The following is a 19,162-nucleotide window of genomic DNA, read 5'->3' on the forward strand; positions in this document are numbered from 1 at the left end:
TGGTAACCCTATGTGAGCGTGGATAGTAATGAACTGTGGGTGGAGCTGGAGACCCCTTTGCAGAGTGGGACGGGGTGTAGTATAAAAGGGGAGGAAAGAGTAGACTCAAGATTTGTGGTTATCCTGTTTCTCCCACCAGAGGGAGACTTCTGAGGTATTGATTGCTTGTGGGGAGAAAAGTCCAAAGGAGTTTGCAGAAGAGCAGACAAACATAGAGGAGAAAGAGGGAACCTGCTGCGTTTCACAGAAAGAAAGACAAAGAGACTTTACTTTTCCAAAGGATCACCAGGAGAAGATGTTATTAATGGACTGTTTTTGGACCAGATTCCATTTGTACACCAGAAAAAGTTGTAAGTAGTTCCTGTTTGTCATCTATAAACAAGATTCATTAAATGTTCAGTTATTAATTGCACCTTTGTCTCATCTTGATTTCTTGACATGTAATTAGGTAAAAGACTGAGTGTTGTGACTGAGACTCCCGAGATTGAGATCTCTGGCCTACTGAGTTTATCCGGCCCGGCCTACGCCCAGCTCAGAGAAAGACCAAAGAAACTGCTTCACCGAACTTCTTTTTGTGAGCAAGTTTCCTGACGAGCCAGTCAGAGCCCATGAACCACGCGTGGGCAGGACTGGGACTACATAAGGATTGCACAAGTTCACATACCGGTGAAAGATTATAAGGGCAGTGATGCGATCTAGCGATCCCTGACATCAGAGGAGGGGCGGAACCGCGGCGGAAGAAGCAGCTCCGAAGCAGCACAGGGATCGCTGGCATCGCGATCCTGCTGCGGGCTGCTTCTCTACAGTAGGTGGTGCGGGCAGGCCAGGGGGGCGAGCGGTCCTTCGGGGTGGGTCGGGGCATCAGGCCTTCAGGGTGGGGCGGGCAGGCAGGCCTTTCAGGGGGGGGTGACAGGCAGGCAGGCCAGGGGGACAGGCAGGCAGACCTTCAAGGGGAGGTGACAGGCAAGCAGGCAGGCCTTCAAGGGGGGGGGGACAGGCAGGCAGGCTGGCCTTCAAAGGGGGGGGACAGGCAGGCAGGCCTTCAAGGGGGGACAGGCGGGCAGGCCTTCAAGGGGGGGTGACAGGCAGGCAGGCAGGCAGGCCAGGGGGACAGGCAGGCAGGCCTTCAAGGGGGAGACAGGCAGGCAGACCTTCAAGGGGGGGACAGGCAGGCAGGCAGGCCTTCGTGGGGGGTTCAGGCCTTCAAGGGGGGGACAGGCCTTCAAGGGGATCAGGAAGGCAGGCCTTCAAGGGGGGGACAGGCCTTCAAGGGGGCCAGGCAGGCAGGCCGTCGGGGGGTGCAGGCCTTGGGGGGGGACAGGCCTTCAGGGGTGGGATGCAGACCTTTAGGGGGGGACAGGCCTTCAGGGAGGGGGGGCCCTGGTGTAGAAGTACACAGAGGGAATGGGGGTTCAAAGAGATGCGCATATGCCGGACTTTGGGTGGGAAGAAATAATGGATCTGAAAATAGAGAAGAGGGAGAGAGATGATGGTTTTTAGGGAGGGAAGGAACAGAAAGGGAGAGAAGTTGGACACAAGGGATGGTGTGGAGGGGGGATAGAGATACTGGATAGGAGGGTAGTTGGGAAAAGGAAGGGAGAGATGGTGAACCCTGGGGTGGTGGGGAAGGAGGGAGAGATGCTAGATGAAAGGGTAGTTAAGAAAAGATGGATCTGTGGAGGGAGACGAAAAAAGGAAAGATGCCAGGCCTCCTGTGGAGGGAAGGGAAACGGGGAGGGCAGATGGATGGTTAGCATGCAGAAAGAAGGAAGAAGGAGACCCTGGCAAGCAAGTTATAAAATAAAAAATAAAAAAAAAAGACAACCAGAGCCTTGGACCAACAAGATTTGAAAAATAACCAGACAACAAAAGGTAGAAAAACTAATTTTATTTTCTGTTTTGTGATTACAATATGTCAGATTTGAAATGTGTATCCTGTCAGAGCTGGTGTTAGACCGCAAATGTGAGCTAGGATTTAACAGAGAGAGGAAAAGTCCTTTTTGTTTCTTTATTTTATTTACACCACAGCGCCAGTGTGGTTAGGAGAAGCCAAAGGGGGGTGAAAAAGCTATAAAATAAACCCACCAGGATGTTTGAAAATCGAAAAACCAATTCAATAGGCTGAATCGAATCAAATTTTTTTTTTTCTTGAATCGGGCAGCACTAGTTTGCGCTACTGTCTTAGACTTTAGGACCTGGGATTGGGGAGAGATGGCATCCTCAGTACTTTATAATGCAAGTGAAACGAGGATTTGGTCAGACTTTGAAGTGTCTGCAGAAGAAAAATATTGTATAGGCCGGGGACATGAGACAGCAGGAAACGGGAACTTTTCTTCCTTCTATTTTTGTGAATGGCAAGGCTGAGGATGTCAGAGAGTTTGGTTAAAATATGTGCTTTATAAGAAAATATAATAAAGTGTTTTATAAAGTTTATAGCATTGCTGGCCTACCCGGTGAGGTGTTCCTAATGGTGGTGGTGGTGGTGGCAGCGTGTCAATGTGTTGAGAGGAAGAGGTGGTCTGGGAAATTCTGCTGAGCAAACTCCGGGCCCATTTCCACCCCCCAGTTAGTCCACTCCACTCAACTGGTTCACACACTGAGTGGGTCTTTGGGTGTTGTGCCTGGGTAGTTGTTTTGGGATCTCTTCCAGTGGTTTGTCAGTATCTCCTTGTGGTCCAAGGAAGGAAACTTTGTTAACCTTAGCATTGACCTTCAGAATATGTTTGTAACAACGCTGCTTGTGTGGCATTAGGCTATGTAGTAATCGAAAGAAAAAAACAAACCTTTGCACATTTTTGCACTATATGGTGGGTGTATGAGGAGATTCACATTTCCTGCACAGCAAGTCCTTGTGAAGTTACCTTGTTCTTTAGCGTTGCTGATTTTAAGAAAGGTTTGGACAAATTCCTGGAGGAAAAGTCCATAGTCTGTTATTAAGACATGGGGAAAGTGTCTGCTTGCCCTGGATCGGTAGCATGGAATGTTGCTACTCTTTGGGTTTTGACCAGGTACTAGTGACCTGGATTGGCTACCATGAGAATTGGTTACTGGGCATGATGGACCATTGGTCTGACCCAGTTAGGCTATTCTTATGTTATGTTCTCATCTGTAGGGGCCTTTGTTTTCACTTCTTATTTTAAGGTATTTTTTTTCTGGGAACTTATCAGTGTTTTTTAGAATGGGAACAAAAATGGAAGAGAATTAATGTGTGTGGAATGGGGGGGGGGTTTACTAATTTCTTCAGCTAAATAATTAAATCCACCTCAACCAGACATAGGAGAACTCACCCACTATTCACACACCCTCCAACCAAAATTGTCAAAAGAAAAAAAAACTGTTCGACAACCTCCTAACACTCGACCCCCAACTCTACAACCTATTGACCTCGAGCACAGACTACAAAACCTTCAAAAAAGAAATAAAAACCCTTCTATTAAAAAAACCCACAAAACTGAACTAACACAATCAGAACTGTCCCAAGCATCACCTGCAACTACTCCATATGTACTTCTGATGTCATGACAATTCAGACATAATTTATGTTATGTTTGGAATAATGGTTACATATATGAGGTTCAATAAAAGAAAATTTTCACTGCCTGTTTCTATTATCACCATTTATTCCTTTTCATGGTTATTACAAAAAATATTTTTTTACATGGGGGGGTGTCAAAAAATGATGGGCCCCGGGTGCCACATACCCTAGGTACGCCACTGTATAAGGGCACTGATTTTTACATTTACAGGAAACGTCAATCTTGCACCTACAATGCAGCCTACTTATGGTTGCATAAGTGACAAAATTACTGTGTAACCTTCATGAAGAGTGCAAATCTACAGACATATCTCTTGCACAACCTTGGTGGGGTTTTATGGAATATTTTGAGGACTTTGGAAAGAAATTATCTTTTTTATGGCTTTATTCTTAAGTATGCTGACTCATTTCTGGCTGACAGGTGCTGGAACTCCTTATTTAATCCGCTGTATAGTTGATGCTGAATTTTAAATGTAGCAAAAACTATGCAGGTAGCTTGCTTTTATTTATTCTTAAGATATATAGGAAAAGGAAAACAGTGACAACGTTTTCATTATGTAGAAATTTGTTAATATTTTTTTCTTCTAAAGGATTAAAAAGTCTTCTAAATGAAAACTGAGCTTATGGCTCTGCCAGTCTCCTCTCTTCTGAAAGATAAGGGTAAAAACACGAGGGTCAATATTCAGTGGCTTCTACCAAGTTAACTCCCACTGACTGGGTCTCAACCTAGCTGTAAAATGCCACTGAATATCATGTCTGACTGCACTGGCACTAATCCAGGTTCAGCCAAGATAGTTCATGGTCACAGCAAAGGTGGAGTCAAAGATTATCTGGGCACTGCCAATATTCAGTGCTGATGCCTGGATAACTATCCAGACAGACAGGACCAGATAAAAGGCTGTCTTAAATTGCTGAAAACCTGGATATGTAATACCAGTTTCTAGGGATGGTCTGGCTGACTGTTATACAAGCTTAATTTTTCTAAATGGACTCACAGGGATCTCAACTCAGTCCTCGGGGAACTCCAAGTCAGTCTGGTTTTCAAAATATCTACAATAAATATACACGCAATATATTTGCACACAATGGAAGGAGTACTTGCCCCCTCCATATTTGCAGGTTTAAGATTCACAAATTAGGTTATTCATGAGTCTCTAAACCACCCCCTCTTCCCAGACCTCTCCACACCTTACTTTTAAAGCCTGGTGGTCTAGCAGTGAAACAGGGCAAGAGCGATCTTCCTAAGCTCCTGCCCCATGCAGAGCCACAATCAAAAATGTCTGCCATGAGTTTTTGTGATCTTGTGAAATTGCAGCAGAAACTCAATGCAGCCAGTTTTGATCATGTGCTACCTGGGGCCCATCATTTTTTGACAACTCCCCCCCCATCTGTATGAAAAACATGATTTTTAGTAACAATCCACACGTCACACAAGAGTGTACCTAGGAAATGGCAGCATCTTACATACTGCAGTGAGCAGTACAACATCAACTAAACTAAATAAGCCAGACTAGTACAGATCAATCCTGCACAGTCAATCCTAGTAGAAACCATGTCTTTTGAACACACAAAACACAGAAAACACCTTTACCTAGTATGGAATATGTAATCACAAACTAACCCCTCCCCCTTTCTCAGAGCTGTTACCACCACGACCGGCACTAAAAAAACTCTCTACAGTTTTGTAAAACAGGGGATAAAATAGAAATACATAGACAAAGGTTAAATTGAACCACCAAGAAGCTGGACTCTGCATACAATGCAAAACCACAGAAACAGTGATGCATGTCCCGTAAAGCAAAAAAATAAATAAACAGAATTTTTTTTCTACCTTTGTCTTCTCTGGTTTCTGCTCTCCTCATCTTGTCGCTCTCTTCCTTTCATCCACTGTCTGCCCCTTTTATAAAGCGATAGGACCAGACGTGATCCATCCCAGGATACTAAGGGAGTTCAGAGAGGTTCTGATGAGTCCTATTAAAGACTTGTTCAACAAATCTCTAGAGATAGGAGTGATTCCTGGGGCTTGGAGGAGAGTGGATGTGGTCCCTATTCATAAAAGTGGTCACAGGGATGAAGCAGGAAACTACAGGCCGGTGAGCCTCACTTCAGTTGTTGGAAAAATAATGGAAGTGTTGCAGAAAGAAAGGATAGTGTACTTCCTTGAATCTAATGGGTTATAGGATCCTAGGCAACATGGCTTTACAAAAGGTAAATTGTGCCAAACAAACCTGATTGAATTTTTTGATTGGGTGACCAGAGAGCTGGATCGAGGACATATGCTAGATGTAATTTACTTAGATTTCAGCAAAGCCTTTGATACAGTTCCTCATAGGAGGCTGTTGAACAAACTTGAAGGGATGAAGTTAGGACCCAAAGTGGTGAACTGGGTTAGAAACTGGCTGTCGGACAGACGTCAGAGGGTGGTAGTTAATGGAAGTCGCTCGGAGGAAGGAAAGGTTCGGTGCTGGGGCCAATCCTGTTCAATATGTTTGTGAGTGACATTGCTGAAGGGTTAGAAGGAAAAGTGTGCCTTTTTGCAGATGATACCAAGATTTGTAACAGAGTAGACACCAAAGAGGGAGTAGAAAATCTGAAAAAGGATCTGCAAAAGTTAGAGGAATGGTCTAATGCCTGGCAACTAAAATTCAATGCAAAGAAATGCAGAGTAATGCATTTGGCTGGATAAGTCCCTGGCACTGAATTTCAAGGATCATTGTGGCCCACGAGAGGTAGCCGGGCTGCCTCCTATGGATTGAATATCAGGGCCTTAGTGTATATGTGGGTCATCAATATCCAAATTATGTATAATTATATGCCTTGTACTCTGGTAGAAATATGATTATACGAAGGTGTGGGGCAGGCAGATTGTGTATATCCACAACAATGTTCAATGTATTTATGTTAATATATACATTATTCCTGTTGAGCCTCTGCTGTTTCTTATGTCTACTAACTGTCTCTTTAAAAGCGATATGATGACTGAAAAGACTGTTGGTGTTTAATGGTGTACTTGCCACGCTGCATCCACTTATTTGAGTATACAAATGAGGCTTGGTAAATGTGTAGATGCATTTGTAGGTATGTCAAGCTCTCTATGTTTGTGTATATGTGTGTGTTTGTATGTATTAGATGACTTCATAACCCATGTGAGCAAAATCGCTCTGACAACAGCATACATACTCCCAAAATTCAATGACGGGGGAAGTAGCATTGGGATTCACTGACAAGGTCCAATTAGATTCTTCCGCAAATTCCACACAATTTTCTGTCAAGAGAAAAGAAAACTTATAATCAGTGCTGATCATTTCTACTTTTCTATACCATTCTCCTCTTTTTCATCATGGGCTTGGCCTAGTGAAAGGCATGTTGAATTGGGACAGCCTGTTACTTTCACCAGGAGTCTAGTTCAGGTGGCCAAGGAGACACAACAAACTAAGTTATAGTGAATACACTGAAAGGGTGTGTGGTTAAATGAACAAGGGTGGGTCTGGAGCCTCGGTGAGATAGTGCCACATAGTGGATGCAGGTCAAAGGAAATGTGGTTTATTATAAGTATGAGGTAGGGTTCCTGTTCCATTCACAGGTAGGGGGAAGACAATAAACAAAAAAAAAATGTTCTTTAAATATATAACACAAAAATATTCTTAAATATAGAAAGGTTATCCAATGGTAGGATTACCATATTTCCTCTTTATATAAAGAGGGCATCTGGCTCTGCCCAGTTCTGCTCCAGTCTTGCCCCATTCCATCCCACCTCCGCCTCATTCTGCTCCACGCAAACCTCACGTCTCCTTCCCTGAGCTCAGAGCTGCGTCTAGAGGGCATCTGTACATGCACAGACATTGACATGATGATATCACGTGTAGGGTTACAGTATTTTTAAAAAGGCAGCCACGGACACATAACCCCGCTCTGTTATGCCCCAGCCCTGCCCAGTTCTGCTCTCCAGCCCTACCCCCAGAAAGCCTCCTCTCTTTGTGATGAGCTCTGGCTGTATCTGGAGGGCCTGGAGCAAGCGCGGATGTACGTGATGTCATCTGCGCATGCTCAGAGGCTCTCCAGATGCGGCTGGAGTTTATAGGGGCTTTCCAAAACCAGGACAAACACCGGGTTTTAGAAAGTCTGTCTGGGAACCTGGAGAGTCCTCTAAAATGAGGACATGTCCAGATTTTCCCATATGTCTAGTAACCCTAATCACATTGAAGTCCGTGCATGCACAGATGCTCTCTAGATGTGACCCTGAGCTCAGGGACTGCAAAAATCCGGACAAACTGCCGGGTTTTGAAACTCCCTCCAGGCACCCAGATAGTCCTCTAAAAAGAGGACATGTCCGGGATTTCCTGGACGTCTGATAACCCTATCCAATGGCCTGTTCCTGTTTCTCAGCATGGCAGTACATTTTACTTATTTCTGGCCTGATTCCCCAGAGTTATTGATATAGTCAAAGCAAAGTTGCAAAGGGTCCAAGCTGAACTTGGTCTACCTGACTATAGCAGCTGCAGTTTACATCTAGGTGGATGAGGCAAATATATTGGGGCATCACTGCTTCCCTCTGGGCCTCCTTAACCAAGCTATGGCCTCAGCTTATATACCTTCTGGAACATGCCCCCCTTACCCTTCCTATTCAACTTCCCCCATGGGCAATGGGCGAGACTATAGGTTTTAAGGTAATTCTGACACTGTGAGGGAGTGCTATTGAGGAAGAGGAGCAGTGCCCTATAGATTCCCTCACAGGAAGATTGAATGTGCCTTTAGAAGACTGATGACTGCTTAAATTCTGTAACTTTAGCACCTAAATGTAAGCATGATTTGTGTGCTAAAAATATAGGGGATAATAGCCCATGGTAATAAGTGACTGTGAGTTGAAGAAACCCCAGATATCCATGCCTAGACTGATATTCATACCAGTGCTTGGTTAACTCGGTATGTAAAGTTCGGATTGCCTTTTTCCTGACCTAACTTTATGTACTTGCTTAGCAGGCTGAATATTACTGGTAACTGGCTAAGTTCTGACTAGAGAATGACACAGAGGGTGGGTGGGGAGGGGTGGGGGAATTGTCCCTTTCCCCACCTCATCCCAGTAAATTATGTCTCCGTCCCTGCGAACTCTGTCTCCATACCTGCCCCATCCCTGCAAACTTTGTCTCCATCCCTGTAAACTGTCTGATCCCATCCACACAAGCCTTGAATAGTTATGATTTCATATTGAAATATAATTTTATTAAAGTATAAAAAGAAACAATATTCTGTACAACTGTCATTATAAATCAGAAATACAGAAAAAAGATCAAAAAACCTGTCGTCCCTCATAATATTCCCTCCATTATGAGGAAAACTGAATGCTACATAGAAAATTCATCCTAACAGAATACCTCAGTCTTACGCACAGAACACAAATGTGAAATACATAATAGCTGAAAAAAAAAGATAAACACAGATTAAACCAAAATCCCAAGAAGCCATACCAAAGAAATAGAAAGATCAATTTCCTCCTATACTATGCAAAATGTAAAGATCACACATGCCAGGGATGGTGTTAGGCCAAGGAGCTTAGAGGGGCATAATCAAAAAATACGTCTAAGTCCCCTTTTGGCCTAAGTCCTTAAACGTTCAAAGCAGAAGCAGGGAAAGCGTCCATAACTAAAACAAACGTCCTTGTTTTGATTATGGCCTGCCTCTACTAAACGCCCAGATCACCACTACGTCTAAAAGTACACCCCCACGACGTCTACACTTTTTGGCCATAATGAACCAAAAAAACGCCTAAGCCCCAAACGTCAAACAGAAGGGCTTGTAGGCGAAGGAGGAGCCAGGCTTTTTGATCGTCCAAGTAGCCATTTAGGACACTTTTTAGACGTTTTAAAAAAATTTTTTTATTATTAACCCCTTAGCATTTTTATTAGCGCACGCTAGATGAAAAACTACCTCCTGCTCAAGAGGAGGCGGTAGCGGATAGTGCGTGCGGCATTTTAGCGCGTGCTATTCTGTGCGTTAAGGCCCTAATGCGCCTTTGTAAAAGGAGCCCAATGTTAGACAAGTTCCTGCTGAACCAGAACGTACGCAGGTAAGGCTAGTCTCAGTTAGGGCACTGGTCTTTGACCTAAAGGCCACAGCGGGAGCGGACTGCTGGGCACAATGGACCACTGATCTGACCGAACAGTGGCAATTCTTATTTTCTTATGTACTATTTCTCCTTTCTTGCCTATACGTTTCAAAGGTAATTTTCTTCCTGGAGTGGATGGGACCAGTTTTTCCAGATGGGAAGCGAGGGGGATTCATTATTTGTTCCAATTGGTGAAGGATGTTGGGAGGATCAAATCTTTTGATCAGCTGTGAGAGGACTTTGGTCTCCCTCGCACTGATGGATTTGCTTATATGCAGCTTCATCACTACCTTACTTCCTTCCCTACAATCTTGTCATTTAACAGCTTCTTGTCAGGAGTTGTTGTCTACTGCATATACCATTGAATCTCAGCTCCCTGTTCCTCTTAAGTTTCACCATAGACATTTGAAAGATGAGTCCCCCCCCCTGCTTGACCATGCTAGATTGCGAGACGCTTGGGCTCGTGATCTCATATTGATTTGTCTGATGATATGATTTTACATACTGTTAATTGCCTGCCTTACACAAATATACAACTTTTTGGAAACAACATTATAAACTGGTCTTATGATTGTATATTTATCCTAAGAGGGCTCATCTATCTGGGTTCTGAACATCTGCTGAATGTCTTCGTTGTCATGCACCTGAAGCTGGCTTGGGACATATGGTTTGGACCTATCCTACTATTCGATCCTTTTGGGACACCATATTCCTTTTTGTAGAACATATCTGGAATGTTACTATACAACATTCTCCTTTCTTTTATTTAGTGTTGCTTTTATTTAGTGCCGCTCTACATTATTATCCTTGTAAACGAGGAGCTGCTACTTTTCTCAGGTGGACAGTCCTGGTTGCTCTGATATGCATTCTGCTCAAATGGTTGGAGGTTGACGCTCCTGATTATTCCCTCTGGTGTTGCCGCTTGATTACACTCCTGAAGTGGGAAAGAAGGGATGTGTTGGATTTTTCTTTGTTACCGGGGCACTCTTTTCAGTGCATGTGGGAGCCATTCTGGAATACTATGACTCCCTTGGCTCGTAGTCGATTATTGAACTGTTGACCTGTTGTTCCTTGAATTTTTCGGAGTTCTTTGACTTTGTATGACTTTCTGTGCAACTTTTCTCTACTGGTTCACATTCTTGTTTGTAGCTTGAAGGAAGACTGGGGTGGGAGGAGGGGTGGACTGGGGAGATTGGGGGGTTGGGTATGGTGGGATCATCTTGTGTTTGATGACAAAGTGAGCTTGTTTTTTGTACTCAGCTGTGCATTTTGTTTCTTGTTATTGTTGAGCTCAATAAAATATAGTTGATGATAAAGAACTGCAGATTTCCTGCACCACTGCAATACAGTCTTGATACGGCTAGGTCTTAAGGATACCTTTGAATCATAAGTTGCAGCATCTTTTTTTCTCTTAATTGTGCAACTGTTGTGCTTTTCCTTTTTTATAATTTAACAAACCTGTATTATGGTTTAGAAACACTTGATTTATGATTACTTTCCTACCTAAAAATACACTTACACCATGCAAGCTATTTATAGTAGCACTGCAGATCTTCAAAGGATCCTCTATATTTATTGCCATTATACCTTAATTTACCCTCTTTGAATTATACTTCTGAACTTTAATTAAGCTTTATTGTGTAATCCAATAGGCCCATTATGATATCTTGTTAGCTTTGTTCTCTGAAATGATTTGCTGACACATCACAAGTTCTTTTACCGATTTAATTATAATTTGAGAACTTGGCTCTTGCACCACACTCAGAGAAGACAAAATCTGTCTTGTGTGTATTCATTGTTTGTTTCATCTTCACATAAGTTAACTGTACATATTATGCATATATTTGGGTTTCTTAGGGTTTACACTGTGCATTTCTTCTTCATCTTAATGCATTTAATTCTAGGTTACTATGTCTGGCACTTCTGGGTATAGGGAAAGTACTCTTGAGGTTCTCTTATTTTAGGGACTGACATTTTTTTATTATAATATATGTACTTATTAGTAATTATTGAATATGTTATAGATATGTGTATGGCGTGTTTGGGGCCCCAGACAATGAGTGTGAGAATGTGTTTGATTATGTGTGTGAATTTTGGATGTGGCTTTACATATGAAATGAGCATATAAAATTGGGTTTTGAACCTTGCTGAGACCTCTTATGGACATGGTTCAGTTAGCGCCAGGGACCTGTTACATTGGTTTTCTATTGCCCCCTATGTGAATCCTTTCTGATTTACCTCCTACCCGACCAAAGAGTAACACTCCCCTTATTTCTGAACAGTTCAGAATGCTAAGATAATTATTCACCCTTATTCAATCTATGGGTAATGAAACAACAGCAGTTACTCAATCTCTTTTCACTAGAGTTACAACAAACACATATTGTAGCCCTTCAAAATCGGATGGCACTTGACTATCTCCTTGCAGCCCAAGGAGGGTACATGTGCCATCATTGGGCAGGAGTGTTGTACTTCTATTTCCTGATTCCTTCTTTGACCAGCAAGCACATATAACATTTTTGGAAAAGGCATTGCAGCACTGGGAGGATAAAAGTTTGGTTTAATTGGCTAACTGCATGGATGCCTAATATATCATGGATATAAGGCCTATTGGGTATTTTACTAGGCCTGGCATTTGTCTTTCTGGTTGTGTGTTGTAGTTTGTCCTGTTTAATTGGCATTGGAAGAACATGTTTGCAGAGAGTGACTCCCAACCATACACTGATCCATAAGATAGGTCATGTCCACCGCAACCCCAGAGTGGATCAAGATAAGACCACTGAAGCCCCAGGTGTGAATCCTGCTTTGAGGAGCAAACCAGAATCCAAAGGGGGGACTAATGTGGCCTTTTGGCTCAAATGATCCTGGGTGTGGCAGCCTATTAAAAATGGACAGATATGTGGTGGAATGGGCAAGCATGAAAAATAAAATAGCCATTATATTTTCCTCCCATTGCTCTGAATTTACTAGTTAGGGTTTGATTGATAAGATAAGGACTTAATCCAAGAGCAGAGGAGCAGGGTTTATGAGTGGCTATGTAAAATTATAATTGGATAAGCCAGAACACAAACCAGATAAGACAAATAAGGGAAAAAATATTGATCTAAGTATGTGTTTTGTGCTGAGGTCACTGGAAACAGGGAGAGAGCAGCATTCTCTTAAGACCCTAGAAATGAATTTGATAGCTTTGTTGAAGGATAAGAGAAGATAACCCAGGCTGTAACTTGGTTCCATTGTTTCAATGTATGCCCAGTCTGGTCTCCAGAGACCTGTGGCAGATAAGGTTTGGCTTTTGACCAGGTTGCTACAGAGATGGACTTTTCTTCTTACTACAGAGATTACATTCCAGGGGAGGGGGTTCTCTCTCCTTTTTTGCAGGGTAAAGTTAGAAATGCTAATTGGATATACAAAATGCATAAAGGATGAATTAAATTTTAGTAAACTATTAATGTAGGAACTTTCATATTCAAAAGTTCAGATTGAAATATAATTACCTCTAAAAATTGAAATGGAGGATTCATATAGGAAAATGTAGGTTTTGTAGGAGTGGATTGGCCACACCCCTTCTCTTTCACTGAGACACAGGATTTTCAGGCATGCTCTTAAGTGACTCAGTAACATGGGAACATAGTTTGACTTTTAAGGAGAAATGATTTAAAGCTGTGTGTATGGATAATTTTTCCTCTGTAAATATATTGTAATACTTTTTCCTGGTTTCTTCTGTATCTGTATCTTTCTTTATTAGAAATTCTTGTGTGAGGGGGAAAGACACTCCCCCAATAAACATGCAAGCGCCTTATATGGTATCAAGTATTCTTAACCAATTATATGCAGGCAGTAAAAAGTTGTCATATATTAGGTATATATAAGTGAACCTAGCAGAATGGAATTTTGAGGGCGTTAAGTCAGGGAAGTTGCATTTACATTCTCTGACTTGTAATGACCTCCATTGTACAAATAATGCCTTATGAAACAAGATATATGTTAAATTCTAATAAACAATATTTTATTGGAAATATTTGTACAATTCTCATTATTATGAGCAAGGTAGAACCAAAACTCTGCTCACATTGTATATCTGGATTTTTAGAAGGCGTTTGACAAGGTCCCACTTGAACGACTACTTCAAAAAATTGCAAGCCATGGGATTGAGTGTGAAATACTCATGTGGGTCAAAAACTGGTTGGCGGATAGAAAACAGAGAGAGGTGTAAATGGACAATACTCGGAATGGAAAAGTGCCACCAGTGGAGTACTGCAGGGTTTGGTGCTTGGGCCTGTGCTGTTCAACATATTTATAAACGTCCTGGAAATTGGAACGACAAGCGAGGTGATTAAATTTGCAGATGATACGAAGTTATTCAGAGTAGTGAAGACACAGGAGGATTGTGAAGACCTGCAACAGGACATAAACATGCTCAAGAAATGGGCCACGACATGGCAAATGAAGATTACTGTGGATAAGTATAAGGTGATGCATATTGGTAACAAAAATATTGTACATGAATACAGGATGTCTGGTGCAGTACTCTGACAGACCCCCCAGGAAAGAGACTTGGGAGTACTCATCGACAAGTCAGTGAAGCCGTCCATACAATGTGCGGCGGTGGTGAAAAGGGCGAACAGAATTCTTGGAATGATTAAGAAGGGAATCACGAACAGATCGGAGAAGGTTATCATGCCACTGTACCGGGCCATGGTGTGACCCCACCTAGAATACTGCATCCAGCACTGGTCGCCGTACTTTAAGAAGTCATGGTACTACTCGAAAGGGTTCAGAGAAGAGCGACTAAAATGGTTAAGGGGTTAGAGGAATTGTCGTACAGTGAGAGATTAGAGAAACTGGGCCTCTTCTCCCTTGAAAAGAGGAGACTGAGAGGGGACATGATTGAAATATTCAAGATAATGAAGGGAATAGACTTAGTAGATAAAGGCAGGTTGTTCACCTTCTCCAAGGTAGGGAGAACAAGAGGGCACTCTCTAAAGTTAAAAGGGGATAGATTCCGTACAAATGTAAGGAAGTTCTTTTTCACCCAGAGAGTGGTGGAAAACTGGAACGCTCTTCCAGAGGCTGTCATAGAGGAAAACACCCTCCAGGGATTCAAGACAAAGTTAGACAAGTTCCTGTTAGATCAGAATGTACGCAGATAAGGCTAGACTCATTTAGGGCTCAGGACCTTGACCTAGGAGCCACCGCAGGAGCAGACTGCTGGGCACGATGGACCTTTTACAAAGCTGTACTAATGGCTGCTGCTGCAGAAACTGCTCCAAAGCCCATAGAGATAGGGAGGAAGTCCATACATGCGCGGACTTCCTCCCTGCCCGACGCTATTTGAGGAGGCTTTTCAAAACCCGGCCATAGTGCCAGGTTTTGAAAAGCTATCCGGACTCCCGGCCATGCCCTCAAAAGGAGGAAATGTCTAGGGAAATCCAGACATCTGATAATCCTACTTTTGGCAAGCTCAAACTGGTATGACCCAGCAATGGCAATTCTTATGTTCTTAAGTGTTCCTTCTGAAGTGTTTCTTTTTATACCCCCCCCCCCCCAGAAAAGACATCTGCAAAAGCTTGCCTTTCTCTTCTGTATGCCTTTCTCTTTTGTGAGCTGTGTGTGCACTACTGAAACAATTAGTTTTTAAAACCTGTCTTTTAACTAAAAGCCTATTAAAATAAAAGCCACATTTTTTTTCCTTGCCACGTCATTTCCGGGGGTTTGACTAAATCTGTTTCTGCTAACATCATCAGAAAATATATTTCTGTCTCATCAGAAAAACGCATTTCCAGCACTTCATTTACCCTGTTTCCGCTGACATTTGTCAGAAAAGCGCATTTCCAGTGCTTCATGTACCCTGTTTCCACCTGTGTCATCAGAATGTGCACTTCCGGTATGTCAGTCACACCCATTTCCGCTGATGTAATCAGAAAGTGCATTTCTAGTGATGTAGGCAGGGGGAGAGGCATGGGCGGAGCCACCACCATTCATTCCTATGGGAGGGCTATGGGCGGGGAGTTGGTGGGGTATGAGCGGGGCCTGGGTGGGGCTTAGGCAAAAGTGGGTGTGGTTTAGGCAGGGCATGGGTGGGGCTTGGGTGAAAGTGGGTGGGGTTTGGGTGGAGAGTGTGCATGTTGTGGGCAGAGAGTGGGCATAGCTTAACCCAGAAGTGGACACTGATTGGTTAATCCTTATCTTTGACAACTGTCAATCATTTTTGCATGAGGTGTACCCATTATACTACTTTGGAACTTTTGCATATGGTTCCTTAACTGTGTAGGTTTCTTAGCCTCATTGAGCCTGAATAATATCTCCTCCAGCCTTTCTCCCATGCCTGGCTTTTACTGAGGGCTTTGGCCAGCTGCCCTCCTACTTTGGCTTCCAGTGTGTAGTGCAACTTTCCTCACTGTTTCCACACCTGTTTAATCAGTCTCACAAGTGAAACAGGAGCTGTCATTGGCTGAGGCTTAGAGTGCTTCTCTGCTTGCCTCAGAACATTCTACTGTAGTTTTGTTTGAGCTGTTATCTCCACTTCACTCCTTATCCTCTGCCAACTTGTGCAGGAGGTCTGCAATATGTGGACTGTCTCACCCTTGCAGACTCCTCAGGCAAGGATGACTAAGCCTGTGGTGCAGAAATACTTTCCTTTTCTGTAACCTTTAACTACAACTGAATAGCATTGACTTTGGGTTTCTCTAGTAACAGAGCAGGTCTCTTTAATCCCTTGTTAAAACTTAGGGATTTCTCTACTTTCAGGCTTTTCCCTGTCACAACCGTTACCCATGAAAGTGTTGTTATTCTGTACATTTGTCCATGCAAGTGCAGCATAAATGTGGGTGTCCAGTTATAGAATGATTCTTATAGCTCATATATTTGGATCAGATGCAGAAAATCCTGGTGTCCAAAGCAAACGTATATCTTATACATCCTGGACTAGATTTGGTAAATTGCGCCCAAATTTGGGCACCAGAAAATGCACACCAAGCACTATTTTATAAATGGTGCTCTGAGTTGGGCTATTTGGTAGACCATTTTTATCATTATTTAAGATCCTTTATTTCCTCTTGCACTCCTTTTCTGGATGCTGCATTAATTCAGTCAAATAGCATGAAAGGATTCTGCAATTCATTTTTTTTCTTCTCTCTATAGTCAAATGTTATGAGTCAAAGCATGTCTAAATGCTCATAGTGTTCTCTGGCAAGCAATTACTCACCCACATTATTATTATCTCTTTTGCACCATTTTTTTTTTTTTTACTGTATTCACTTTTCTAGATATGTTCATCACCATAGATATCATATTTTTGTTAGAGTTATCACATCACTTCTTATCATATCACATATCACATTTTCACAAGTAATAATAAAAAATGTATTTTTATATACCGCCATACCTGAGAGTTCTAAGCGGTTCACAACAATTGGATAAGATACAAATAGTACAAGTTATTTAAAAAGACAGCAATTGAAGACATCTAGTGGAAAAAATACATAAATTATAAAATGCATGTAGTATAAAAGAATGCAGAGAATTTTACAAAGCAAGATAAAAATATAAAAAAGTATTAAGACCCTGGCCTACTAAATAATTGAGTTTTTATCTGCTTTCTAAAATCCAGGTAAGAAGAGGCTTCTAATACACACTGGGCAAGCCAAATATTTAATTTAGCTGCCTGAAAGGCAAAGATTCTTTCACAAAACCTTTTATACTGGCAAAATTTTACTGAGGGATAGGCGAACAGATGTAATTTTTGAGAACTCTTGTTTGTATAACTCAGATTAAAATGAGAGTGTAGGTAACTCGGAAGCATACCGAATGTTATTCTATAACAGAAACAAGAAAACTTGAACAGAACTCTGGATTCAAATGGCAGCCAATGGAGCTTTTGATAGGAGGGGGTGATATGTTCCCATTTCTTTAGGCCATAAATAAGGTGGACAGCCGTGTTCTGGACCACTCTTAATTTTCTAATAATTTTCTTTGGAGCCCCTACATAAATAATATTGCAATAGTCGAGTATACTCAGGATAGAGGATTGGACTAGTAGACGAAAGAAAACTTCGTCAAAATGGTTTTTAATAGTACTGAAATACTTTTCTTAAACACTAAATCAGAATGTTTTTCTAATGTAAGATGTTTATCCAAGGTTACTCCTAGTATTTTTAGAGATTGTTCAATAGTATAATTCATCCCATTCACATGTATCATAGTTTCCTTGATTTTATCATTAGGGGCTACTAAAAAGAATTTGGTCTTTTCTGTATTTATTTTTAGTCTAAAAGCAGACATCCAGAATTCAACCTGACTTAGAATGATTGATAGGGAATTTATAAGCTCAGATGTAAGAGAGCTTAGCGGGATAAAAATAGTAATGTCATCTGCATAGATGAAGAATTTAAGATTTAAACTCTGCAAAAGGTTACCCAATGAAACAAGATAGATGTTAAACAGGGTAGGAGACAAAGGGGAGCCCTGAGGTACTCTGCAAGAGTTGTCCCAACCATAAGAAAGATTATCATCCTTTAGCACCTTGTAAGATCTTTCATTATCATTAACACTTTTAATTATATTTTTTGGAAGTTTTATATTTTTTCCTCTATTCATCCAGGTACTACATATATCTTTTTGTCCACTATTTCTCATGGGCTCTGAATTAGGCTCCATTTATAGAATAGCGCGTAGCACCAGAATCCATGCCCAACTTTGTGTATGAAAATTTACAACTAAAATCTGGTGTAAATCCTTGCATGTAAATTAGGTGCAAATCACCCAAATTCTATAATGCTGTATACATCTTTAGTAAACATCACTGACCCACTCATGCCCCTCCCATGGCCATGCACGCTAAAAGATTTATTGCACACATCGTTATAGCTTAATGAGATGCCCTTGTAAATCCAAATTGGAGCCAATTAACTGCAATAATTTATTGTTGGTGCCCAATTATTGCTAGGTATCAGCTAGATACTCGATTAAATTGTACATGCAAATTGGGCACATACCCAAATTTTGTATGTGTAACTTTGGGCACAATCCTCCTGATTTTATCTGTAGTGAATATATAGAATCCGCAATATTCAGGGCTTCTACAGTGCAACAGTAACCTAGTAATTATGCTGCCACCTAGGGAAGCCCAGAGACAACCAGGGGTGCCCAAATCCTGGTTTTCCCTGAGCAAGTCATTTTACCATCCACTGCCTCAAGTACAATAGTGAGCCCTTCATGGACATGGAAATACCTACTATAACTGAATGTAACTTACCATGAGCTATTCCCGAAAAAGAATGCGAGTTAAATATCAATAAATAACTATAGTTATACGTGTATATTCAGCAGCATTCACTTTATGTACAGAAACATAGAAACATGATGGCAGATAAAGACCAAATGGCCCATCCAGTCTGTCCATCCCCCAGTAACCATTATCTCTTTCTCTCTCTAAGAGATCCCATGTGCCTATCCCATACTTTCTTGAATTCAGACAGTCTCTGTCTCCACCACCTCTTCCAGGAGGCTGTTTCACGCATCTACCA

The 19,162-nt window shown here is 41.9% G+C and overlaps 1 protein-coding gene across 3 annotated transcripts in view; it reads right to left on the reverse strand.

Moving 5' to 3' along the window:
- The window catches only part of LOC117363972 (sodium- and chloride-dependent betaine transporter-like), a 208,580-nt gene that overhangs the window by 88,172 nt on the left and 101,246 nt on the right, over positions 1-19,162 (reverse strand). For all 3 annotated transcript variants that reach the window (XM_033952635.1, XM_033952636.1, XM_033952634.1), the window contains one exon: positions 6,716-6,800. In XM_033952635.1, the coding sequence (XP_033808526.1) occupies positions 6,716-6,800 (85 nt within the window). The remainder of the gene's footprint in view (positions 1-6,715; positions 6,801-19,162) is intronic.

The sequence above is a fragment of the Geotrypetes seraphini genome, chromosome 7 (genome assembly GCF_902459505.1).
Source record: "Geotrypetes seraphini chromosome 7, aGeoSer1.1, whole genome shotgun sequence".
NCBI classification, from domain to species: Eukaryota; Metazoa; Chordata; class Amphibia; order Gymnophiona; family Dermophiidae; genus Geotrypetes; species Geotrypetes seraphini.